Source organism: Azolla caroliniana, unplaced genomic scaffold, assembly GCF_043228905.1.
Source record: "Azolla caroliniana isolate FFs.n. ecotype wild unplaced genomic scaffold, voAzoCaro1.0.p SCAF_13, whole genome shotgun sequence".
Taxonomy (NCBI): domain Eukaryota; kingdom Viridiplantae; phylum Streptophyta; class Polypodiopsida; order Salviniales; family Salviniaceae; genus Azolla; species Azolla caroliniana.
Genome location: NW_028230448.1, coordinates 15,712,495 through 15,738,443, shown reverse-complemented (window position 1 = coordinate 15,738,443; position 25,949 = coordinate 15,712,495). Strand labels below are relative to the sequence as shown.

Below are 25,949 nucleotides of genomic sequence, written 5' to 3'. Positions count from 1 at the left end.
CGAAGGTAGAGTTCATATCCTGCTAAGACCACCGCTCAAGTGAAAAGGCCTCCAATATCAAAACCCTAACCAAAAAAAAGCCTAACGAAACACAGACAGAGCTTAGCGATGGGGAAATCGATTCGTTCCAAGCGGAAGAAGAGGCTTCGGACGCTCAAGAGAGAGATCGTTGAACCTCACTACGACGCTAAGGATGTGAGCAAAGAAGCCGCCATGGAAGCTGCCCTGCAGGCTCCCAAAGTGGAGATCATCACCAAGAAGAAAGCATCTGACATGGGTACGCTTTCCTTTTTTTTTCCCTTCCCAGACTTACGTTTTTTTGTAATATACGTTCTCGTCTTGTGTTTGTTCACGTTCTGGTAACTCACGGTTATGGTGCAGAATGGCTGCTTAGCTGTGTGCTATGAGTTACGTCTTTGTGGGAAGAAAAAATTCAGAGTTTTACTCTAAATTTTTTCTTTCTCATTATTATTTAGGTTAGGGTCAGTTGCAGTTCTAGGGTTCCTCCACCGCAGGGTGTTCTCCTATTTATTCAGTCAAGATTATTTCACTCATTTGTAGAGTCTAAGGATTGGTGTTGTGGTTAAACATGGATGTTATTTTCAAAATGTTGAGTTAAGCCTAAGTGTGGAGTTAAACATGGATGTTATATAGTTGTTTTATTCAGTAAGAAAATCAAATTGCATCTTTGGTATAAGCCAATCTGACATACTGTGCCGAAACTTTCTCTGATTGTCTGGGCAGTTGAATCTGAAACGTTATGTGTGAGGGTAAAGGTTGCCTATCAGCCCCATTCAATTTGAAGCATATTAAATCTTTGGTTGATGCGAATCTGATATAATACACTGAAACTTCCACTAATTGTTGGAGCTGTTAAGCTAGGGTTAAGGTTTTCTATTAAATGGATGCAAAAGTAGTGTTTATACACAAGCATATTAAAAATCCATGAGTTAGGCATATTTTTTGTGTTATTCAGTATCAAACTGTTGACTTACATTAGGTCTCTAGTTGATTCCTAAAATATCTCTAGTTGTTTCATATAAGCTTTCCAAATTGGAGAATTTGATGATACAGAATTTTCTCTTTGCCATTATGCAGACATAGAACCTGAGTATAGAGGAAGAAGTGGCCCTGTAATTCCGATGTCAATCGATGATGACAATTCTAATAAGCTTAGAGTGAAGGGAGGCATCAAGAAACGAGGAAAGAGTAAGTCTCGGCTAAAGAAAGATAAACGGAAGCAGAAGAAATTGAACTTCTGATGCATATTGAAAAACCAAGTCTTGGCCAACGGAAGATGCATAGAATTCGAATTCTGATGCATGTATAGTTTGATGGTTTTGAACTGTAAGACTGCCACAGATGCATAAGCCGAGAATTTTGTTTTCTATAATCCACATCAAAATACAGTTTTTGTATAACACACCAAGGTTTGCAAATTAAGGAGATGATTGTTTGGGTTCTTTTGTGTCTGAGCTTATCAAGTGTTCCGTAGAGAAGTGTTTGTCACCACTTCTATTTCGAGCTTGAGAATGTTACATAGCCAGAAAACCCCATTGCATGCCCAGCTGCACTTTTTCTCTTGAACTTTGATTATTGCGGCTCTCTTTTATTGTCAGTGTTAATCTCGTCTTACCACCTGCACTGCTTCTCTCCACATTGATCATGTTGGCTCTCTTTCTTTTGTCGTACTAATTTTGTTCTTAATTAAGGTATGGTTTATCACCTACAATTCCACAAAGTTGGAAAGGTTTGGCAGTGTCTTTCTGATCACTACTTTGTTTATGTGTTTTTGCCGCAGCATCTCCTTCAATCCCTTATTCTGTTCATTTTTGCCTTGAATAGTGTTTTACCATTTAAATACTGTATTTGTTTTCACTTACTATGTCTACAGCTTTCTGCTTGTCCAACAATGTCTTCCTCTTTTTATTTGTTGCCCTGTTGCAGTTATATATATACCCTTAACTCACATGTTCACATTCTGAATTTACATATTTTACATATTGCTTGAGGATTTTCCTACATTTGAAGAATGTACTTCATTCATTTAAAATTTGAAGACACCTTAAAAATTTTTATGGTGAAGTTTCATTTTGCCAGAGAATATTCTATTATCAACATACAATATATAAACTCTATTTTGAATCTCATGAAAGACATAAAAGTCTATTTTCAACATACATTTCATGTGTTGGCAGAGCATACTTATATTTTCAACATACAATATATAAACTCTATTTTGAATCTCATGAAAGACATAAAAGTCTATTTTCAACATACATGTCATGTGTTGGCAGAGCATACTTATATTTTCAACATACAGTATATAAACTCTATTTTGAATCTCATGAAAGACATAAAAGTCTATTTTCAACATACATTTCATGTGATGGATGCTCATTGTATGACTACAAACTAAAGATTAAGTGTTCTTTGTACATTCAAAAATTTAGTTCAGTTTTCTCTGTACATTTAAAATTTCAGTTTGTAATAGGACAGCTATTCGCTCATTGTATGACTACAAACTGATGATTTGATGATTAAGTGTCCTTTGTACATTGAAAATTTTAGTTTGTGATAGGACAGCTATTCGCTCATTGTATGACTACAAACTGATGATTAAGTGTTCTTTGTACATTGAAAATTTTAGTTTGTGATAGGACAGCTATTTGAAGTACGCCAACTGCCCACGTTGCTTCACTCAAAATGTTCCAATTTGTGCTGAAATGGATACCAATTGCCTACATCATTACAATTAATAAACGTTCCAATTTGTGTTTAATTCCATTTCGACCATATAAACTAGAATTCCTATGTGACATTACCTCAATATGGCCAAAAATGGTTTGTGAGATATTTTAGAAACATAAACTAGGACCCATGCAAGGTTACACTAGGACATGATTCGAGCAACCATGGTTTTTTTGATATGGTGTTTCATGGTTGGGATATCATTAACTTATTTCAATGATCCTAGATAATATCATTCTGGAGATTTATGCTAGTTGCTAACTTCGTGTGTTGGAAGGCTACATGAAAGAAGAGAAATACCTCTATACAAGAAGGAACAAATTCATTGGATCATTAGGTTACACACATGTTAGAACAATACTTTTTTCTGATGGAGGACTCAAAAAACAAGCGCATTATCAACCCACCATATTACACATCCCTAAACAAATACAATGGATTAACCCATCATATTACACATTCTTGAACAAATACAATCGATTAATAGGTGACTCAAAAACATGTAATGAACAAAAATATTTGTTCATAAGACAAGATAAAACATTATTATCTTTATATATATATATGCTGATACATTTGTCATTTGTTATTATGCATTGTAAAACATGCCATTGACATAGACCGATATTAACATGAAGAGGAGATTTAACTATAAGAGAGAAAAACATGTTCAAAAGCTTTGTACTTCACTTGTGGTAGCTTGAAATGCTTTTAAAGCAAAGCATTCTATTCTATATCTTTAATGATGAGCTAACTGGCTCATTTGAAAACATAAGCTACCTTCTTTCAAATGCACCTTGTCCTTTAATGACCTCAGGCCTGCCTGAACCAACAGGGTGTGGACCACCTGGTGGGATGTAATCGCTATCTAGCTTAGATTTCTCTCGACCATAATGTGCAACTAGCTCTGCAACACCAAGAATGTGGCCCTCCATTGCTTCCAATGTTTTGTCCTTTGTCACCTATTAATATATTGATCGCGCAAACCTTTTTATATTCTTAAAATTTACAATATCCTTACTCTAGGAGAAAGCATAAATTACCAAATACCAATGAGACGATATCCAACATGGGAGTCAAGTTTCCAATAAATCACCTTATGACCAAGCTTCAACGTTGTGTCGAGGGCATACAATTTAAACTCATAACGATGTACACCGATAGGTGGATGAGGGCCTCTATAGCCTGGAATCTTCCAATCATTGAGCCCCTCTTGTATGCTTGCATACTCACTCTTCTCATCTATGTGTTTCCCAGAGAAATTGGCAGGCAACCCTAGCACCAAAAATAAGGTGACACTTCAAATGGTTAACACAAGTGGCAATGTGCACTACAAAAACCATACGATTAAAATAAGAAGAAAGTAACAAAAAAACATCAAGTAATTAGTGGTACAAACCTTTCAAGCTAGGAGGGATGTTGATCAAGACCCTAGAGTGAAACCAAAACATAAAATATATGTCTTAAAATTTGATTGAGCAATCTTGTGCTAACTACATTCTTTTAAGATTGTTCGCTTGAATGATTGAAGAAACAAAGGGCTTTAAGGAATAATAGGAAGTCACATACATACATACATACATACATACATACATACCAATGGGTCCAAGGGACAAGGGGGTGATCAGGGTCGGGGGCATCAGGGTCCTCGACAATGAGTGCCAAGCTCTCGGTACCATTTGGGACGCCATACCACTCGAGTGGGGGAGACTCATCTCTACGGGTGCCGGCCCCTTGGTTCGTGAACTTCCGAGGGATCTTGCCATCATGCGCCATCTCGCTCGATGCGAGCCGGAACTCGTCCTGCTCCTGCTCTCGTTCCCTCTCCACATCTTCCACTATCTCACGATATTGACGTTGGTAATGAGCCATGCTTCAATCTCCTCTCCTCTCCTATGTTTGTCTCTATGTCTATGTCTCTCCTATGTCTATGTCTATGTCTATGTCTCTCTCTCTTGTGTCTTGTCATCTTTGTTGCTTGTAAGTTGTGACTTTGTTTCCATCTTTAGGCATTGCATTCTTGCATGCCACGTAGTACCCTTTGCTCCCCCCCCCCCTCATACGTGTCATCAAATAGTTGTTTTTGTTTGGTCTCTAATAATGACAAAACTCACAACAATCACATCAATGATGTGTCATCAAATATTTGTTTTTGTTTGTCCATAACCATGACAAAACTAATAACCATCACATCAATGTTGTGTTAACGAGAATCTTGACAATCCCCGGGCACTCATATCCTCTCTCTTTTTGTGTGTATGTGATGTCTTGTTCCAAGCCTTATATAGGCCATTTTGGCAACACTTAAAAAAGACACACCTAATATATTTGTCTTTCTCAATCCCCCATACCCCTCATATCCTTTTTCACATGTGGATGTCTTGTTCAAGTTTGTATAGGCCATTTTGGCAACCCTTAATTGGTTTGTCTTTCTCGTAATAATGAGAAAACGTGCGTCACAAGGTCACACCTGGATTGGCAGGGCTCACAACTCCTCCATCACCAACCCCTACCCGGGGACATTGATACTCTCCTTTCATGAACCTATCCCTTGTTGTCTCCATAACTTCCGGAAGTTCTTCTTATTCTTGCATGGGTCTAATACTATTGACAATATAAAATATTTACGTTTTGTCGAGGCTCTCTATAATATGATTTGGTCAGAAATATCCCACATCACTACGCTAAAAATCTTCATTGCAAGTCATTCCTCTACACTCGAGGTTCCCTATAATATGCTTTGCTAAGAAATGTGCAATTATGATCAACTTGTGATGATGCACCCCTAACAAATTTTCACCTATAGCATCGTTTTACAATGTTGGCATTTAACATATTTTTCACAATATCAAGTGAGCACACAAAAAAAAGTTTTATCGACACTTCCCAAACTACAAATATTCATTATGTAGTAGTGCCCCCCTCACAAGGTTGCTCTTCACTCTTGACCACTCTCACCTTTGTGTCTTACCTAACATTATTCATTTTGCTTCAGAGTTTGCCATTGTGGATTCCTCTATCAATGTCGAAGGCTCTCAATACGTGTTATATTTGGCAACTAATATGGTCAAGGATCACATATCCTCAATCCAACTTGAAATGTGCATCCATTGTCAAGCATTTCTTACTTTTTTGTTTACTTGAATAATAACTATTTTTGTTTAAGTAGATCATCTTGCGAATGGAAAAATATTTTGAAGGTCAGTTGCGCACAAGGTCATCAAAAGCAAGCCATTTGGATGCTTTGAAATTTGAATTTCTCTTTTCACATCATAATTTCTTGATCTATTAAAATATTTTTGCTTTATTTTCTTGCATAAAATATCATTTTCCACGAGAGACATACAAAATCCTCCACATATAGTTTCAACTTTCAACTATGAATCTTTTTCTTATTTTCAATCACTTAAAAATTTTATATCACGTATGAGCATTAGTAATTACCACTCCAAACAAATGAAATGAGCAGTGCTATGCTACATTGACCAAGACCTTCCATTTTGCAGCAAACATTATAGGAGTGCATCCATTTCATTTAGAACCATCATGGACTAATCTAAAGCACATTTGAACAACAAAATCCATGGACATCATCATCAGTTCTGGTTCAATTCAGGAGTGACAATGAGATGACTCCATAACAAACTATAACATCTATCATGAACAGAACTGTTCATGTCATAGAAGTGCTTTCTTTTGTTTATATAGCATGCATGTCAAAAGAGAAAAAAACAATTGAATTGAACAAAACCCAGTATAGCATATACAATATAAACATTGAAGCATCATCGTTACTGTCATTTCCGTTCAGTAAAAATGAATATCTTCAAGTTTCAACAATAAAAAACCCAGGCATAACAAGTAGTTCTTTCAATTTGGAATCATCCATACATTGTCTGAACATAACAAAACCCAAATATGGGTTAGCTCTTTCATTTTACAACAAAATATATGAAGGCACTAGGATAAGAGTCATTGACATGAGTAGATTAAGGGGAAGGACATGAAAAACTGGCATACGGGATCTAGAGTGAAAGACAAGTCCAGTGGAGACAGACTTTCTGAGTCAAAGCAGGATGCAATGGCTCCTTCGTATGTTAGATTAGACACTCATAATTTTATCAGAGAAATTTTGAGTCAAAGCAGAGCGAGTCATCAAATATAGAATTTAATTCCACTCACCTACTGCACCTTTCAGACATATCTGCATCATATGTAATAGTTTAATTTTATCAGAGAAATTTTAAGTCAAAGCAGAGCGAGTGCAACGTCTCGTTCATCAAATATAGAATTTAATTCACTCACCTGCTACACTTTCAGACATATCTGCATCATATGTCGTAGGGTAGGAGATTCTTAGGCAATCACCTTTCTTTACTCTCTTATTGTATTGGTTGATTATACCCTCTTTTCTTGGTTTTTTTACATGTGTCCCAAGGATCAGTTCCATTATTGGAACATGGTTGATCAGTTCCATTTTTGGAACATATGTCCAACTCCAAGGATGCTATTAGACTCTTAGCATCATCTAATAGACCCCATAATATTCAGATTTCCTGACATGCCATTGTATTCTCCGAGCACGTCTTTCACGCATATGAAGTTCAGCATGATCACTCACCCTTGGTTTCTGCAGAATCACAGCTGATATGGCATAAGAGTAAATAATAAGTAAAATGGGGCATTTAGCCATGTTGCCGGACCCTCTGAACAAAATTCATGCATACAAAAACCGAAGAACCTCTGAACATAATTTTTGGAGTTTAAGTACAAGCAACAATCACAAATGAAGGAGACTGAATATTCTCGGAGGACTCATAAAAAATACCCTCCCATGTCATGTATGGCTATGGCTAAAAGCTTCACGTAAGAGAAGCTGTCCAAGAAGCCCCAAGAATGCCCAGAAACGTCACAATGAGAGAAACAGGAAACAGGTTAAAACGCCCCCTTCGTGAAGAACAATGCCTGTACTTTTAAATAAATAATCAGCAGACCTTTGCAGAATCCTACACCATGTACGTACAAATTCTTAAAATTGACTATGCAGAAGATCCTGTTCCACTACCAAAGGCTCTGTGCACTGCTAATTCTTTGGCTCTTTGTGAAGAAACACTACAATATATAATCTTCTAAAATCATGAGAAATGCCATGGGAAATGCAAAGAAGGATAAACCAATGTCAACTTAAATAAAATGCACAAAGACCATTGCACTTTTTTAAGGCCATTCTATCTTTTATTATTATATTCCAGAGCCTCTCAAAAAGAAGGCAAAGGTTCTGAAGGATTTTATTTACATTTTATTGTAAAAGTTCTTGAGATTGTATGAAATAAAGAAATCTACAAATTACAGTTTATATAGAAACCAAGCTAATACTAGGCAGGGTATGAGAATGCTCAGAAAACACTCCGCCTTCCTTGAAGGATCTCCTTCTCGGGTTCAGATTCCGATTCTGATTCCGATTCTGGCTCCACTGCATGTCCTGGCAATATCACTGCTTCTGTTTGACTTTCAATGAACCTCTTTATATGTTCGGAAGGTATGTTGAAGGATGACGCTAGCACCTCTGGTTTCAATTTCTTCAACACTGAATTCAATCCTGTCAACCAACCAGATAATTAATTATGCACACCAAACATAATCTCACTGAAATCGATCTACGGAGAATTGACTTTGAAATCATTCATTATGCATACCAAGCATAATCTGTAGAGAGAGAAACTACACTAAAGCATGATTCATATCGGCTAAGAAATATTGGAATGGAGAAAGAGAAACTACACCGAAATCATGATTCGTATGGGCTAACTAACAGCGAATACTTTCACTGAAACCATGTCCATGTTGTGCATACTGTGCAAGACCAAAATTGAAAGCATATGGCATTCATATAATCACCTCCAAGAAATTGCGGGTTGTTAGGCTTCGATGAAGTTGCAAAACCCAAGAACTCAAGTGGTCCACCTCTAGAAGCAATCTGACACATTGGAAAGTTCTGGGGTACATAGAACACTGTTCCTTCCTGCACTCTCTCTGTGGCTGCTGCACTCCCATTGGGATATACTATTTGGATCTCCCCTTCTCCTTTTGTTACTAGTGCAATCTCCATGGCTCTCGGATTCCAATGAGGAGCTAAAACAGCACCCTTACAACAAAAACAACAAAACACACATGCATAAGCATACAAAACTAAGCCATACAGATAATCCACTTAGCCAATGTAGCCCACTTAGCCAATGTAGCTACTACCCATTGAAAGCTATAATCCAATACAAAAAATCAAAAATTACATACTGCTTTCAGTTTCACTGAGAAGACCCCCTTGTTTACATCTTTGAGCATCTCAAAATCTGTCTCATCTGCTTTCGATGCTGAGCCATAGGCATTGCTGAAATCTGGCTTCTTCTTCAATATGTTGTAGGGCTTATTTTCAGAGTCTTTGGAAAATATGCCAGGAAGGCTGAAGTAACTACTAACAAACTTCGTCAATCGATGACCACCGGAGTCAACCTTTGGTTCCTTACCCTCAGCATACAAATTAATCAAGACGTTAACAAACGAAGCAGTATTAGACTCTTCTTTTATTGATTCATTCTTTCCAACAAAATAGAGGATGGGTCCTTTAGTTTGTGAGCTCAGAGTATCATGTACTTCATCGGCAGACACCTGTATTGCACATTAATTGTTCAAACTTAGTTCAATGATAATTCAATGACTAAATTTTAACTCCAGTAAAAATGCATTTTCAGTGTTTGAGAAAAATACATTGAAAACTGTAGCGAGCACATCCTCTGGAAATCCAGAGAACACTGTTTCAGGATTTAGACCACCCGCAACAAAGAAACTCTAAAAAGAGTAAGATAAAATAACACCATGACAAACAAGGAAATTCTGGTAAGTAACAAGGGTAACATGAAAAAACAAATCCAAGGTAAAAAAGTATCGGAACCAAGGCATGATCAATTTACTAACATGGGACATTTCCTTGGTGACTCCTGCTGAAGGAATGTCATGGATACTGAAGACATGCAATCTCTGTCCCTCATCTTTATTGAAGAAATGGAACACAGTCCCACTCTCTATCTTGAATACATCCCCTTCTTCCAGGTCAATTTCTTGAAGATCCTCTCCATCTATCCAAGATAAGCGGCCACTACCTGTACAATACAGCCATATATCAACAACTATTCTATAGATAAAACCTCAATATGGAAGTGTATATACGATGGAAGGAAGCCCATTAGAAATGCCCACTTAGGATGCACTCAATATAGTTAAAAGACCTCCATGAGTCATTAGCTCTATAAAGCAAGACACAATGAAATCCACAATGTAATACATTGCCCAACGGGAAATAAAGTGGCTATAAACACCTACAGGAGTATCAGAATGCAAAACATTGAACACCTCTATATGCAAAACATTGAACAACTCTATAAACAATTTGATGGAAGATCTCATGAACAACTACAGTGTACCATCACCAATTTCATCACTAATTAACCATGATTACCAGAAACTGTGTAAGAGAAACCTCTACAAATTAATCAAATCAGCGATGTGAAAGACAAAAGCTCAAATCATAAATGTCAGTATTGTGAATTAAAAACCCAAATAAAATCCCTTAATTAATTGGCAATTTTCTTTCCAGACTTCATATAGACATGCGTGTCATACCTTTGTAAACAACAAAAAGGCAGCTTGAACTGGAGTACTGGGGTAATAGCAGTGCCTTGGGTTCCAAGATGAGAAACCCTAGACCTATTCTCCTTCTGGAAAGTTCACTGTTAGCATCTCGTGGCAAAACATACATTTCCCCTGCCTCAGTCCGGATTGCCTTCATAAACTTCTCAATGATGAACCTTTCTGGCTCATGTTTCTTCTTCCTATCGCCTTCCCCCCGCCGTCTTTCATCATGTCTTTTGCTTTTCCTGTGGCCCTCCTCCTCTTCTTCTTCTTCTCCTTCTTCTTCATGGGAACGGTGCCTTTCACGTTCTCTATGACCTTCTTCCTCGTCATACCTTTTGCTTCTTCTAGGACTCTCTTTTTCTTCCTCTTCCTCTTCTTCTTCTTCTTCTTGGTGAGGACGCCTTTCACCATGTCTTTCTCTCTGCCTACGATCTTCTTCTACTTCACTGGGACGCCTTTCATCATACCTTCCTCTTCCTCTACCACTTTCTTCTTCATATCGCAGAGGTTCATCATACCTAGAAGGATCTTCAGCAGGCTCCCGATACGCCACTATATCCCGAATTTCGCTACTAGTTTTGGCCTCGGGATTTAGAGCTTCAGACAAGGAGGGGTTCCGAGACGAAGAAACAACATAGAAGATACCATTGTGGTATGATGTGAAGCAGAGGAATAACACAAAGGAGGAGATAAATGAGAGAAAGCTCACCATAGCCATGGCAGAGAGACACAGGAAAAGGATCGACCTGAGTTAAGCTTCAAAGGATGAGGAGCCTCCTTCTCTTTTTGTAGATGATGATGAGATGGCTGAAGAACCCCATCGCCATCGCCACCATCTCCAATTGCTGCATGGATGCCATGCAACCTGACACATGTGCTCTGTTCCTGATCCTTCTCACTTGTCTGAGAAGAATTGCTCTGAAAAGAAAAGAAAAGAACAAAAAAAAAATTTACATTCTTTTCTCGCGCGCTTCTTTCTCATCAATCCATCATATATTATGCTTCCTGCTCCCTAGCCATATAGGCAACGGTTCGGTTTGAGCCGCGAAACCGCGGCCTAGCGGTTTCACGGTTTAAACGGACATGAAGTGTTGGAAGGGTTGGTACCTCCCCCCTGATGTATCGATCGATCGTTGTGCACCTGTGTCATTCAAAGACCTATCAATCGCAAATGGCAAAACATATGTATACATATGTATATATATATATATATATATATATATGCCTTGCCACCCTACAAATCCACCTGATCCATCCCTCCTCCTATGTCAACCTCCCCCTCTCAAGTTTCCGATCGCGGACAACTGCCTTTATATGTATCGGCCTTTTAATCGTCCGATGTGTCTTTGTACCCCATATCAAGCACAAAAAACAATGGCATTTTGTAATCGTCAAAAATGTCCAAATGGCAATGGAGGTCTGGAAATAACGGCATGGGTTTCTATACATAAGTGGCGCATCAAGATCCTTGTTTCAATGGTCATGTGGAGTTTGAGAAATGCCTTCTCCGCATTTTTGAGATACCCATCTAAGTCTTTTTGGAGTACAAATATGACCCTCTCTGCCACCCAAGTAAGGCACGATCTTTCCTTCCCCTTCTCGAATGTGAACCACCTTGAGGTTGTTGACTTCTCAATGGTCTCCCTCGGAATCATGATATAGCATAGGAATCATGATTTATTCGAATTGTTTTAGTCTGATATGAAACGACCAAGCTTCTTATTTCCCATGCATAAATAGTCTCTCTTTTGTCATAAATAATGCCTTTCATTTTGAAAGAAAAAAAATTCCATCACCACTAACTTGACAAGAGAGTATAAAAAAACTCCAAGGGGCTAAATACTACAACTATTATGAACCCAATCCCATCTTACACTTCAATTTAGATGTCGAATATGATGACATGTGACCTTGCAGAGTTGGCTACTTTCATGGTTGAGATTTCATATCTCTAGTGATGTTGATTGCCAAAAAAAAAGCTATTTTAAGTTTATAACATATTTTCTTCCCCCAACTTGCCAATCAAAAGTGAAGGCATTTCATATAGTTCAATCGAACCATAGCTTCCAATACCTGAAGACTTCAAAAATAAATTGGAAATGATGCATTGTCATAAAATACCAATAGAAATTATAAATTTCAAATTATGTGACACTATACACAATGGTACAATGGTTAATCAACAAGTGACACACAACATATATGCCAAGTGGCAATAATTTGTGATCCCATATATACCGTATAAGTGGAAGATTTGTACATTGTTGAACCATTCCAACTCAAACTATCATGACTAAAGCTAAGAAGATGATATCGATTCTCAAGACAAGAAGACAATAATTTGTATTATCCAATGATCAATATGACTAGAGCTCTAAAGACTAGCCCCAAATTTTGGTCCTTTAGTGAGTTGAAGTGGAGGTGGTGGTGGAACAACTTGGTTTGGAATAGAAATTGATGTTCATGGCTCTAACAATGACACATAAAATACTAAATGCAGATGCATATGTGAAGGCAAGTCCAAACGAAATGCAACATTGTTGACTTGATCATAGATTACAAATGGGCCTTGTAAATTGATCTAAATAAACGGCTTTTTACAAATTCAATCGATGGTTATAAAAGCATATGTTTTTAAAGAGGGGGATTGTTGAAACATGCTTATAAAGTACAATAATTAGGAATTTATGCTTATTTCTAGAAAATGCTTAACCAATTGTAAGGCTCCTAATTGCATGAAAGTGATGATTAATTATGTGTTTAAAGGGCATCATATATATTTAGTGTTGAAATGGATTTATTGTTAAGGGCAATGAATTGAATGATGTTTTATGGAATGTGACATATACTAGAAGCTCCTTCAAATTAGCTCAATAATTAATCGATTTTATTTCTATAAACCATTTTCTAAATCGAAACATGAACAATATTGGTAAATCCTCTCATCTATTGCAAATTAAGAGCATAAGAACTAAATTAACACTGATTTGATTGATTAAGGTAAGACCCGTGCTGACTACGATATAAGAGAAACTAGTAATTAACATAACCTATCAATAGACCTGATTTGTAAACAATCGCTTAATGAGAGACAATTGTTTACACATTGATAAGGGATCTACGGATTCTGGCGGAGAAGTAAGGTTTCTGTGAGCCATGGATCTCTCGGGGAGGGCCGTGCAGCAGACACGATTCTTTGTCGGCGAGGAGGAGAGACCTGAGGATGTCCTGGAGCTTCTGCACAAACCTGTTCCACTACCTTCTCCTCACCATGTCATCGTTCGAATGATCATCAGTGCCATTAATCCTGTTGACATAGCTTTTATTAAAGAATCTCGCCTTTCTTCATTCAAAGAAACAGGAGCTATTCCTGGCTCAGAAGGAGTCGGCATCGTCCATGAGGTTGAGCTTGTTTAGCTGCTGATTTCCTTCTATAGCACGTTCTAAACCGTTGGTGTATTACTGTGTTAATTGGATCTACATTAAACATGGAAAATCTACGGTTCAAAGTTTTTGATATTGACATAACTAGAAGTAAATGCCAAATCTGACACCTTTTGAGACATATCTGAGAGACATAATTAGAAGCAGGTTCAAGAGTCAGCATTTCCCATGCGATACTGTGCCTATATACTTAGCTTTCTTTGATAGCTCTAAAAAAGCATGTCTAATCAGTGTTATTGGATAAAAACATCTAATTCTCCTCACATGAAACATGGAAAGTCTATGTTAGGAGATTTTGGTTGATATAGCTTGTTGTAGATGTGAATGTGAGACCTTGCGAGGTAGGTCTGAAAGATATAACCAGATGTCAGAGTCAAATGCTACTTTGCTTATTGATCTATCTCTATGTTCCTGCAATTGGCATGTCTCACTTATTGATGAATTGTGTTATTGGAGCTTGTTTCCACACAATCACCTGTTTCTAGTTTCTGAAAAATGGAAAGTTAGATCTTCTGAATGAAATATTAAGAAATTGCTGCAAAAGTGAAATCTGGATTTTGGTCTACTCATGTCAAGTTTAGGATATGAAAGTGTTAATGCGAAGTCTCTGGTACAACAAACTGTTAATGCTCAGTTTGTGGAGATGGAATTCTGATCAGTTTTTGACGTTTTCAGTCTCTGGTTCATAGTTATATTTGGATATTTTTGAAAGAAAGATTATTGAACAATCAAGCTAGCAATGCCATATTGAAGTTTAAAAGTAGATTATCCTTATTTAGTTTGTTTTCTTTTCAGGTTGGTGAAGGCGTATTATCATTTAAAAAGGGTGAAAGAGTTGTACCTGTCATTTATTGGAACTACCTAGTCCACAAAGGACAAGGGTCTTGGCAAGACTTTATTGAAGTGGCAGAGGAAGACCTAGTTTCTATTCCTGAAAGTGTACCAAATGAAACTGCAAGTCTGTTTATAATCAGCCCGTGGACTGTTTATGGATTATTACGGGATCTCGCAATCCCCAAGGGTGAGTATCTGCTGCAGACTGCCGGTGGTTCTGTTATAGGCAGGTAATAACATTTTAATGTTTTACACATCACAGAATGGGAGTCTAGAAATCATAACCCTCGTCTATATGTGGTGAAGATTTATCGCTGTATTATTAACTACAGGTAGGATCCAAAAATCCATGGTATTAGCTTATGGTTGACATTATTTGACGTATCTGTGAATGTGAGACCTTGTGAGGTAGATTTGATAGTCATAACTTGTCATAATTCAGTTTAGTGGTATTAATATGCCCACAAGGTAAATGAAACCAATTGTTGCAACTCAGGTTTGGGCTTTAGTAAGGTAGCTTGTACATCTTCTCTTTCAGGCAGGATACATTCACTCTGATAATGTCTTTTACAGGTTAATAATTCAATTGGGAAAGCATTGGGGAATCAAAACAATTAGTGTCATACGTAGAGACGAATGGAGAGAGGAACTTCATGAATTAGGTGCAGATGAGGTTATAAACAGTACAAATGAAGGTTCGGACTGTATCTATCCTTGTAAATGCTGAATTAGCTCTATTAATCTATGGATGCATTTTGAAAACTTTTCAGTATGAAGAATGGCTCGAAGATAAAACATTCACAGTAAAAAAATTGGGTATAAAAAAGAGAAGGAAGTTGATTCGACAGAAGTGATTCAGACGAGGTAGGAGAGGTCGGATATCAGAAGAGTTATCTCAAGCTGCTTCATACTAAACCTGGCAAGGGCAAACTCAAGAGTCACAGGCCATGTAGAACTAATGTGGAAGAAGATGATTTGGATAGAGTTCCTATAGATTATGACTCAGTCGATTAAACCTTTGCCTATTGATGACAACAATAGGGTAACTTTGTTCTGAAGTTGTGTTTATGGATCTGATGTTGCCATAATCTTTCCATAGTTTTTAGACGTAGAATGACTATCTTTGCTGTGGTTAGGGAAATTAAATTGAATGGATGCAGATGGATGTAATCAGTATCTTGAAATATGGTGGAGATCATATACCTTAGAACAGACCATCATATTTGATAAAAAAATTATAATTGAAGGCTATGAAGCAGTTCAAAGAGAAAGATCTGGTCAACAAATGATGTGCTTGCTAAGGTAGATGATAAATGACAAGTGCACCCTCATCAACAGAGATTGAAGGAAGGGGCAATCATAAGATATAGATTTGATGAAATAAGTTGAATAGACTAGAAAGCAGAATTCTAGCAGTTTTGATTCTAATCAGCAGATCAGTGATGTCCACTGGTTGAAAGATGAACACTTCTTTGAATGGGAACGAAGAATTCACAAAGATCCAGCAATTGCATATTCTTGAGCAATCTATGTTGACGTTCATGCTACCTTCAATTTGTTTTGAGACACTTGGTACATTCTTGCTTGAAGGGTATGGTTACATCTTATTTATTCTTCCTAATTAAAAGGTATACAGAAATGGTTGTGGGAGGTGAATCAAAACAGCCATTCATTTACCCAGTAGAGAAATTTGATACTTTTTGTTTCTGTCTGACTGTGATTACTTTTGCATATTGGTCTTTGTGATTTTTTGGTGCTTCATCAGTTGCCATCCGTCCCTTGATAAATCTGAAGTAATGTTCTTTTTGTGCCAGATATTGCAACCAAAGTCTTTGAGATAACACAAGGAAAAGGTGCATATGCAGCTATTGATATGCTGTCTGGGAATTCAACTAAGGTTATTCACTCACTAAATATTTCTTTGATCTTTCTCTAACTATACAAGATCTAGGCATGTCTTTGCTTTGCTGGCTATATTAAAATTTGGATGTTAGCAGGTTGCAGCAGCATGTGTACGAGATTTTGGTGATGTGTATGTGTATGGGACGATGTTGTCACCTGATGTTGTTGTTAGTGTCTCTGACTTAAGGAGGAAAGTTAGTGTTACTTTCTGGAGTTTGACACAATTTTTGAATGATAAAGCAAAGAAACAAAACCTCTTGGAAGATATGCCAACGCTAATTGATAAGAAGATACTTTCTCCTCTAGTGGGTCAGAAATTTAATTTGACTGATATAAAGCAGGCCATTATCCAATCCCAAAGGAGTGGGAGAGGTGGCAAAGTTCTTCTTTTACATTGATGCGTATGTTGTTATTTCCATTATTGGTATTATTAAAATAATATTAATTTTCGAAAAAATTGTTTTTACTTCGAATGTGTACTTCGTGATAAACATCTATCAAAGTTCCCAAAGAAGAAACTATATACTGGTCTTTTCTGTCATTCCTGGAGGAAAATTCATTCTATTTCTCACAGCTCAACCATCAAGGAACTAAGGACTGGTTGATGCATGTAATATAAAGAGTGAGAAGGTAAATCCCTACATTCGTAAGCATCATATCTCATGAATGCGAAGTCATTTCAGAATCTGAACAACCAAAGAAAAAAAGTTACCATATGCAGAAGAAGTAATAAACTGATAAATATATCTGATTGTAGCAAATTTGTGGCATGTGATGACAAATTTTGCAAACAAAAAGAACAATGAGAGGATTCGTTGGAAATTGCAATGGTTTGATGGCACACAACAAAAAGTTGGTGACACATACCAAGAAGAACCATAATATGCCGAAAATTTTGAAGTCTTTCAGAAAGACGACAGACATTATATATTTATTGAATCTTTTTAATAATTCCTTGAAATATCTAAGATTACTTACTTTAGCAAATATATCAGGAATTGTTTGAACTTCAAAGCTTATGTTCTGCAAGAGTTAAAGAAAAAATGAATTTACATGTGTGCTACATTTAGGCTTTGGCAGAGATTGTCACATTTGGCAGTTGGTAAAGGACTCTAGCAGACAGGTGTGTGATGGATGAGCGTTCATCCTTGAGTTGCAGACCATTTGTTAGATTTCCAGCTCCTACATTTAACCAGAAACTACAACACATCTGCAAGAGCATCGACTAATCAGGAAATGATTTTTCTTCAGAATTGGAGTTCCATGGCAATTATTGCATCCCTGGAAACTGGATCTCATAACTCATGTTTTATAGGTCCGAGCTTTGCAAAGAAACAGGTCATTGCTGTTTTTGATGCATTGGAGTACTGACTGTACTTGCTTTTGATGCATAGGAGTACTGACCATACTTTCTAACGTTGAAGGCTTTTGAAATATATCAATCTGATTACTAAGTTCAGTGCCTTCCAACATCGAGTATTACCTAGTTCAGTACTGACCACACAGTTACCTTTGCATTAATTAAAACATCACATATTACCTTATAAATATCCATCATTGAGGACTATCATGTATTAATTATTATCCAATTGCCCAGTTATAATATCACCTGAACTATTTATTCTGCATAATTTGATATATTTTTTTCTTTAGTAACATTACTATTTCAAGTAACAAGTGTTATAAATGTGTACGAGTGATAATCACAATAGAGAAAGATACCATTAAGAGATAATGAAGACCAAAACTTTACCCGATATTTTCATAAGTAGATGAGTTTCCATCACTTAATAACAGTTTTGATTGAAGCAAATGGGTAACGATTACTTCTGTTTCCAATAATTTCCAGTGAAAATAATTGGAAATTCACATAAGCTTCTTCACTATTAGATCTCAAAATACATCAATGCAATCTCAATTTCAAACAAAAAACATAAGTTTTCTTTCTTTGTCCAATTTGGATATGGAAGGCAAAACAAACTCTGGAAAGGCCCTCGAACAAAGCGAGGAAGAACTACAAAGGGTAACTAACAGAAACCTTCATCTCAAATCCTACCAACAGTCCAGACTCTGATGGCACCATCAGTGTATCCAGAAAACAAAGTGTTTCCATCTGCACTCCAGTTTAAGCTCACACAGTATGGTACCTGAAAAGGTAGTAAGATTCAAGGAAATAGGATTAATGGTCGCATCAAAAATAGAAATGATTGACTTTAATAAATATAGATGAACTACAGAGTTACTGATTTAGTTTATTCTCATAATAGCGTATAAAGAAACAAAGCCATTCCATCTACCAGCACAGCCTATCACTTTGGTCAGGAACAACATTACAAGTTTGGCACATGAGACTATATAGTATATACCAATGCATAAGCTGTGAACACAATTGTACATTAACTTGGGATTACTACAAGCTTCTGAAATAACAGAAATCTCCTGCCCCAGAAAGGATCCAAAAATTCGATGGCTTACTAGGAAATAAGAGGCTACAAAACCTTTGAAAGAAGTCCATCCATGAATTTATCAATGCATATGTACAAAATTGAAATGTTACAACGTGTAGAATAAAACTAAACTACAAAATCTAAATGCATGTTCGATTACTGATGAAAGTGTTAAGGTAATACCTGGGAGCGCTTTCCAACACTGGTGAACTCGGGACGCAATTCTTCAACAACACTCTTGCTTTCCAAGTCCCAGATCTTGATACAAGACTCGGTAGCAGCACACAGCCAGTACCTATTCGGACTGAAACAAAGAGAATGGATGACATTCCCAGCATCAAGAGAGTAAAGCCGTTTCCCCTCGGCAAGATCCCATAGCATGGCCACACCATCTTTTCCTCCACTTGCACACAGAGATCCATCAGGAGAGACAGTCACACTGTTGACGTAGCCAGTGTGTCCAACAAGGTTAGTGCGAAGCTTGCAGTTCGTGAGGTTCCATACCTTCACAGATCTGTCCCACGATCCAGAAACAATGATAGGGTTCGCAGTGGCAGGAGAAAACCTAACACAGGAGACCCAGCCTGTGTGAGCATCGCCGTCTTGAATCGTATACTTGCATTCACCAAGAGTGTTCCATAGCTTAATGGATCGATCTCTGGAAGCAGAAACGATCTGACGGTTGTCAGCAGAGAAGGCAACACTGAGCACGTCTTTGGAGTGTCCAACGAAACGACGAGTCGTTGCTCCGGAGTTTAGATCCCAGAGACGAAGCTCTCCATCCCAGCTTCCCGAGAGAGCGAATTGCCCATCTGAAGAAATGACGACATCCTGGACAAAGTGTCCATGGCCAGTGAGACGCCTCTTGGTGACGCCGAAGGTCTCGTCTCTGGTTAAGGACCAGACGACCAAAGACTTGTCTCGAGAAGCAGAGACAATCATATCGGTGTCGACAATGGGGCAGGCGATGGAGGTGACCCAATCGCTGTGACCTTTGAGTGTTGCTCTCAGAGTTAGGGTTTCCGCCATAGCTGCCGATCGGAGCTATGCGAGGACACAAAAATGATGAAGAAGAAGAGGTAGAAGACTGCAAAATTTGAGAATGAGAAATATTTGGTCTCATTACCATTTCAAAAACCCTAGTCCTCCATCCCCGTTTCACACTGTGTCAGGCCGGACACACAGTGGTTTTGGGCAACAAGATGGCTTGCCTCGAATGGAACACATTTTACGTCCTAGCTATGTGTGTGAATGGACGATGATGATTATTTACACATGTAAATACACTTGAGAATATCATTTGTTCTTTGTTGTTCACGAGCCAACGATTCGCCGAAGCGATGTGTGTGTGTATTTGCACGTGTGTGCATGGGGAATGATTTACACGCGTGAGTGATTTGCTCCTTGTTAGGAAGCCAACATGGCATCCCCGAAGGTGGCTCATCAAACATACATTAGAGTGTAAACCCATCAAACAATAACCAAGTACATGCATGGGTTTTCAACCCTTAGTTAATTGCATTAGGTTCTAGGTTCGAATTCATGCTCTCACAAGATTTTCACAAACCATCTTAGCCTTATAGTTCAAAGCATGGCTTCACCATTGACATTCCATTTGCATGCAATGACCAACTCCATTACTCTACCAAGGCTATTTTGTTTATAGTTCTTATTTGTATGTGCCTTAAATTGGTCTAGTGTTTCACCTAGGTAGTCATCCATCGGCTAACTAATGATAAATACATAGAAAGGAATACGTTTAGTAAGCATGGACTAAGTGTACATGTAAATAACAACCATCTTAAAAAACATAGCTACAGCACAAAATGCAAGAGACAAACAACAACAAAAAGTGAAAGCATTGGCTTTATGTATTACATTTAGAAATTTCAATCATGAATATGGTGTAGCAATGACTTATGCATCATAGGTTCCTATTGTGTGTCTATTGTTATGTTCATCGTAACCACCATACGTACTTGAAGCTTTCTAAATAATCTGGGGTATGAAGCTTCTTGAGTACCGATGCCATACATAATAAATCGATTGTTGGAGAACAAATGCAACAGAGAAAAAAGAGTTGTTCGTTGAATAAACAATAAATACAAGACTACATAAATTAGAAATGTTCTGCTATTACTATTATTAATCGTACATTGCAAGGAATAAGTTATACATCCTTAAGTAAACAAAAGCATCTAATTTTCATGGTGAATTGTATAATCCTCATGCACATTCCAACAAAAGTTGCCATTTCAAATTTCTGCTGAGCATCATTTTGACTATTGTATTTATTTGTAAATGAAAACACGTACACAATTCAAAGCTCTAGTTCAACATATTAGACATGAGGAACGTGAAGAAAGACATTCCTCTATAATGTGATTCAATTCCAGCAATACAAACAAAAGTAGACAATATGCAATACCACTAGCTAGCCTTGCAACTACTTGATTCAGGTCTATGACGCATCACAGTTATATCATTGTCACCATCACCATCATTATTATGCCGCGAATCACGAGTACAGTGATCCAGTCACCAACTACAGAATACAGCCACACATGTATGTAGCTTCCAAGTAGAACCAAGACACCATTCCAACATCATGTTATAGAATTTTTACAAAATAATACACACCAAATCATATATGATTATTATAGCAGTCCATGATTCGTCTTTCTTACTCATGTTAAGGTGGAGTCAGTCACCATTGTAGTAGAGAGGCTACGAAGATCCTGCAGGAGGTGCAGGAACGGATTCCTTAGGATGCTTAGATGAATAATGATCTACTAATTGGTTATAATTAGCCAGTTGGGCCTGTAAAGAAACAAAAACAAAGCAATTAATATCATGCTGGAACATAAAAGAAAAAACAAATCACGAGCATGAATGTTGTTAAATTGACACCCTTATTCCTTCTAAAATAGGACTTCATATTAAGGACAGCCAAAACTTTAAGAAAATGAAGGATGATATCCACAATTTACAATTGCTGATTAAAGTAAATCAGCCGATACTAAATTAGCCCAGTACACATCTCTAGATCAACCATCTTGCACAATAGAATAACATGAATGTGAACAATCAGAATGAAGCAAAGACATTTTTACAGACTTTGATGTCCTCTAATTACCTCACAATAGCCTTTACAAAACAAGTTATTAGAAAAAATACTAGCATTGGAGGACGAAACCCTAAAGTAAATTACAGGTATGCTGTTCTGGCTCATCTGCAACCTTTTGAAATTCTTTCCATTCCTATAGATAAAGTAATAGCTATACATGCAAACCAGAATGAGAATAGGAATACCAAATCGGTTTAGAGTTAGTGGGTTGAGAGAATTGAATAGAAAAATATTAATAATACCTTGATCTAGAATCATTTCACCTAGTTTGTTGTATCAAGATTTTCAAGCTCGTTCATACAACGATTGTGTTTATTTCTGGGTGTTCTCTCTGTCTCTCTTTCCATTTATCTCTCTATCATTCATGGTAAAGAGATTCTCTAAGATTCCTCATGTTTTCAAAGCATTTAACTAGTCAGAGATGGAGTTAGAGAAGAGGCTGTAAATCCTGAAAGTCCCATTTGGCAGGTTGCATTGTGTTTAGCTTTTTTGTCCCTTAAAATTGAGGATATCCATGAACGCCTCCCAAACACATGGAAAAGGCAAGCCCTATATCCAAGTATTCCTGTTCCTTAAAGATGACAGATAAACAAAGGAGTCACACCTGAGACCTATGTTTTCATTACTTTGCATTAGGTCAGCCAAGGTCTATTTTTTTCTCGTTAGCATTACCATTGCATGCTGAGTTTTTATTTATTTATCTTCAACAAGTGTGAATTTTCAAATCCTTCATGATTAAAATCATGGCCATGTTCCAGGTGAAACAGACAATGCCTAAATCTGGTTGCGCTCAGGGTGACTCAAAACGAGCCCCAGACCAAATCTCATATCATTTGGTCTTCTTGCTCTAGTGCTTGATTTGCTTGTTCCCTCTCCATCACCAAGCTAGAGCCGCCTCAAGGATGCATCCACTGCGGATCTCAACAACCATTTAGCTCAGAAGATGCTTCCTTGAGGGATCATTCCTCACCATGGATAACTCTCTCTTTATATCTCGTCCTCTTAATCTCTTACTATGCCTCTCAGTGTGTTAGCCATAATGGCCCTTCCAACACCATATCTACATTACCATTAGAGTATACGACATTTACACCATTCTTTTTTACAAACAGGCATGCCCGTGATGAGTTTACCCTATTACTAAGCTATGGATGCTATGGCTACTTCAGTGGCCTTTCACATCCTGCTTCTCTCTCTAATATCTCTCCTTATTTCCTCTTTCTTGCTCAAGTTTCTATAGGGTTTCTGGGCATTTGGCTTCCTCTTATCTCAATGCTAGAACTGCCAAGTCATGCACTGTCAGTCCTTGATCCCCCTTTCTATCTCAGGATGGCTTACACTGATTCGCATGCATCCTTATCCTTTACATTGTTGCTTCTCATGTGAGACTCAACAATGGTTTTGAGCATGTGAAGTACATGTGATCCAATGATAGAAGTTAATGTTGCATGAACTGATGTCCAATTGGCATATAGCTGTATAATTAAGGACATCTTAAGAGAAGATAAATAAGAATTATTGGATGCAAAGCGGTATCTATCATGGAAGAATGGCATCGTATTAAATATGGAAAAACGAAAACATGACATTTATTGACTGCTTGATTACTAAGGTTCATGTCGAGGCAAATTCCCCCTTGCATTTTATGCAGCAGTCCCACACATAACTGCAGCAGTTCATAATCCTCTTCCAATCAATTGTGGAGTAAATCCATAACTGCAATGAGGTTTTGCAAGTCTCATTGTCTGCATTTCAGAATTACAAGAACCCTCTTATATGTTGGGGGTTCGACCCGTCCAACCAACCCCAAGCTATGAATACCAAATACAATATGTTGAAGCTAGCTTGGGATTATTGATGTATATTGTGTAGTTCTCCATCACAATTACAATCATCAATCATCAATCACTGTGACCTTCTTGCAATCATAAGCAAACTCTTTATGATGCACAAATCTTGATCAAGTTCATCTCCTAAAGTTTCATTTCCTTAATCTTGTTAATCTATTCCTTAATCACCTTCATAATCTCTTTCACAATCTCTCTCTCATTGGCATGTGAGTAATCATCTCCATCTTCCAAAGTTTCAGGAGGTAAGTCTCCACAAGAGTAGCATCGCTAACCATACTCAGTCCAATCTACCAACTTCCATGAAAGAAGACCTCAATATCTCCAGTGTGGATAATTTCTACAAAATAGACCCAGTAAATTCTAGAAGGATATGTTCCTCATAAAAGCCTTTGATTAACAAAAACCACACATCCATGCACAGATGTAACCACATTAATTGATATGGATGCATGTGGCAGCCATTATTATGCACAGAATGCAAACTCTTCATCATTAAATAAGTCTAGTAATGAACACTTTGAAAGGTTAACAGAAGGTATTGCATTGACAGAGAAATAAGGTTATGTAAGAGGATCTTATCCTATTGGATTTCAAGAGGCCACAGCTAGTCCCTTGACAAGGATGGGGACGACTAAAGATTTTCTTCAAAAAGCCCCAGATTCCTTGGCAACTAGGCCACTAAACCAACAAAGAGGTTTCCTCTTACTATCTCTGAATTCACAACTAAAAAAATAGATACAGCTAGAAAAGTAATTGAGAATCCAAAACTAAGCAAATAAGTTGAAAGCATATTGTACTCCTAAACTTTATAACCAAGTAAGGGTAGACGATTGTGCAATGGTAAAATCATGCAAAGCCTGAAACTATATTCAAAGTCCTATTAATGCAAACCAATTGAAGTGCTTTGAGAGATTTGGTTTTTACAGCCATACATATTACATAAGAAAGGAAATGTGAGATCTAAGGTAGAAAGTATGTTTATATGATAGAAATATGAGTTCTAAGGTAAAAAACATGCTTATGTAACAGAAATTTGAGAGCTAAGGTAACTATGCATGGACAACAACATCAACAAGAAGAATGCAACCTGGGAACACGTTATAACCTAGAATTGCTGGATTCAAAAGCTAAAATCATCCACCCTAAAGGAGACACAGTTCTTGATGCAGTTTGAAAACCCTTGTGTTCGACTAACATTAAAATATGCAAAAAAAACTCTCTTTTGAAGGAAATTACTAAATACAATCACAATACTAAACCTCCTGCTATACCTGTGCTTTGTGCAAAATTTTAGCGTGCAAGAAAATCAACAGAATTGAAGCATAAGTAGCTGAAAGCCTATGCAAATCAAGCCTGCGGATTAAGCAGTGCATCAACCAAAAACACATCAATAAAACATTCACAAGAAATTAAATATTTGCATCACAAATCTATACCAACACACCAATCTTGATCTTCGTATACCAGAATGAAGCGTAGAGGAAGTCAAGAAGTTAAAAAGAAAATAATTGTTCCAAATAAAATGGTCATCGATCGAGACCAATCTATCACAAAGAGAAGTTTCTGCTCTCCGATGATAAGGAATTAACGGATGACGAAAACGACAAACAAAAAAGGGTAGAGAAGATCATGTACCTTGCAAACAGGACAAACAGTCTTGAGAGCAGCTGCACGAGCATCCAACTGTGAACCTTTACTCTTCTGATTGCGCTCCGCGTTCTTCTTCTGGGCCTCGATCTTCTGCTTCCCCCTCGTCATATCTCTCTCTCTCTCTGTGTGTAAGGGAAGGCAAATTACGAAAAAAAACAGAAGAATGGAGAGAGAAATGATTGGTTTTCGATACCTCTCTCTCTCTCTCTCTCTTTCTCTCTCTCTCTTTCTCACGAACGTCTCTTCCGTAATATA

General features: G+C 37.4%; 6 protein-coding genes across 8 annotated transcripts; 2 read left to right on the top strand and 4 right to left on the bottom strand.

Annotated features, from left to right (window-relative positions):
- Positions 1 to 1,463, top strand: LOC147856339 (uncharacterized). The gene is made up of 2 exons (XM_087329053.1): positions 1 to 277; positions 1,099 to 1,463. Exons 1-2 carry the CDS (start codon positions 109 to 111, stop codon positions 1,260 to 1,262), a joined length of 333 nt encoding a protein of 110 aa, XP_087185179.1. The 5' UTR covers positions 1 to 108; the 3' UTR covers positions 1,263 to 1,463.
- A 1,822-nt stretch (positions 1,464 to 3,285) lies between these two features.
- Positions 3,286 to 4,667, bottom strand: LOC147856338 (PEBP (phosphatidylethanolamine-binding protein) family protein). The gene is made up of 4 exons (XM_087329536.1): positions 4,349 to 4,667; positions 4,151 to 4,182; positions 3,848 to 4,026; positions 3,286 to 3,713 (listed from the first exon to the last, which is right to left on the bottom strand). Exons 1-4 carry the CDS (start codon positions 4,621 to 4,623, stop codon positions 3,528 to 3,530), a joined length of 672 nt encoding a protein of 223 aa, XP_087185662.1. The 5' UTR covers positions 4,624 to 4,667; the 3' UTR covers positions 3,286 to 3,527.
- A 3,305-nt stretch (positions 4,668 to 7,972) lies between these two features.
- LOC147856337 (vicilin-like seed storage protein At2g28490) lies at positions 7,973 to 11,185 on the bottom strand. The gene is made up of 6 exons (XM_087329906.1): positions 10,429 to 11,185; positions 9,724 to 9,908; positions 9,517 to 9,597; positions 9,046 to 9,417; positions 8,650 to 8,896; positions 7,973 to 8,350 (listed from the first exon to the last, which is right to left on the bottom strand). Exons 1-6 carry the CDS (start codon positions 11,156 to 11,158, stop codon positions 8,148 to 8,150), a joined length of 1,818 nt encoding a protein of 605 aa, XP_087186032.1. The 5' UTR covers positions 11,159 to 11,185; the 3' UTR covers positions 7,973 to 8,147.
- Positions 11,186 to 13,555: 2,370 nt separating this feature from the next.
- On the top strand, positions 13,556 to 17,083 carry LOC147856336 (uncharacterized). The gene is made up of 5 exons (XM_087329820.1): positions 13,556 to 13,842; positions 14,680 to 14,948; positions 15,292 to 15,413; positions 16,533 to 16,615; positions 16,716 to 17,083. The coding sequence occupies exons 1-5, from the start codon at positions 13,597 to 13,599 to the stop codon at positions 17,016 to 17,018; spliced, it is 1,023 nt and encodes a 340-aa protein (XP_087185946.1). The 5' UTR covers positions 13,556 to 13,596; the 3' UTR covers positions 17,019 to 17,083.
- Positions 17,084 to 18,475: 1,392 nt separating this feature from the next.
- LOC147856335 (small ribosomal subunit protein RACK1-like) lies at positions 18,476 to 20,171 on the bottom strand. Its single transcript, XM_087329470.1, has 2 exons — positions 19,251 to 20,171; positions 18,476 to 18,767 (listed from the first exon to the last, which is right to left on the bottom strand). Exons 1-2 carry the CDS (start codon positions 20,094 to 20,096, stop codon positions 18,666 to 18,668), a joined length of 948 nt encoding a protein of 315 aa, XP_087185596.1. The 5' UTR covers positions 20,097 to 20,171; the 3' UTR covers positions 18,476 to 18,665.
- A 1,212-nt stretch (positions 20,172 to 21,383) lies between these two features.
- On the bottom strand, positions 21,384 to 25,868 carry LOC147856334 (uncharacterized). 3 transcript variants are annotated; one of them, XM_087329733.1, is made up of 2 exons: positions 25,680 to 25,849; positions 21,384 to 21,887 (listed from the first exon to the last, which is right to left on the bottom strand). In XM_087329733.1, the coding sequence occupies exons 1-2, from the start codon at positions 25,800 to 25,802 to the stop codon at positions 21,795 to 21,797; spliced, it is 216 nt and encodes a 71-aa protein (XP_087185859.1). In that variant the 5' UTR covers positions 25,803 to 25,849; the 3' UTR covers positions 21,384 to 21,794. The 3 variants fall into 3 exon arrangements, with proteins under 3 accessions (XP_087185859.1, XP_087185858.1, XP_087185860.1); XM_087329732.1 differs by lacking the exon at positions 21,384 to 21,887 and adding an exon at positions 23,728 to 24,331 and having other exon boundaries at positions 25,680 to 25,868; XM_087329734.1 differs by lacking the exon at positions 21,384 to 21,887 and adding an exon at positions 23,728 to 24,381 and having other exon boundaries at positions 25,680 to 25,864.
- Positions 25,869 to 25,949: the final 81 nt, after the last annotated feature.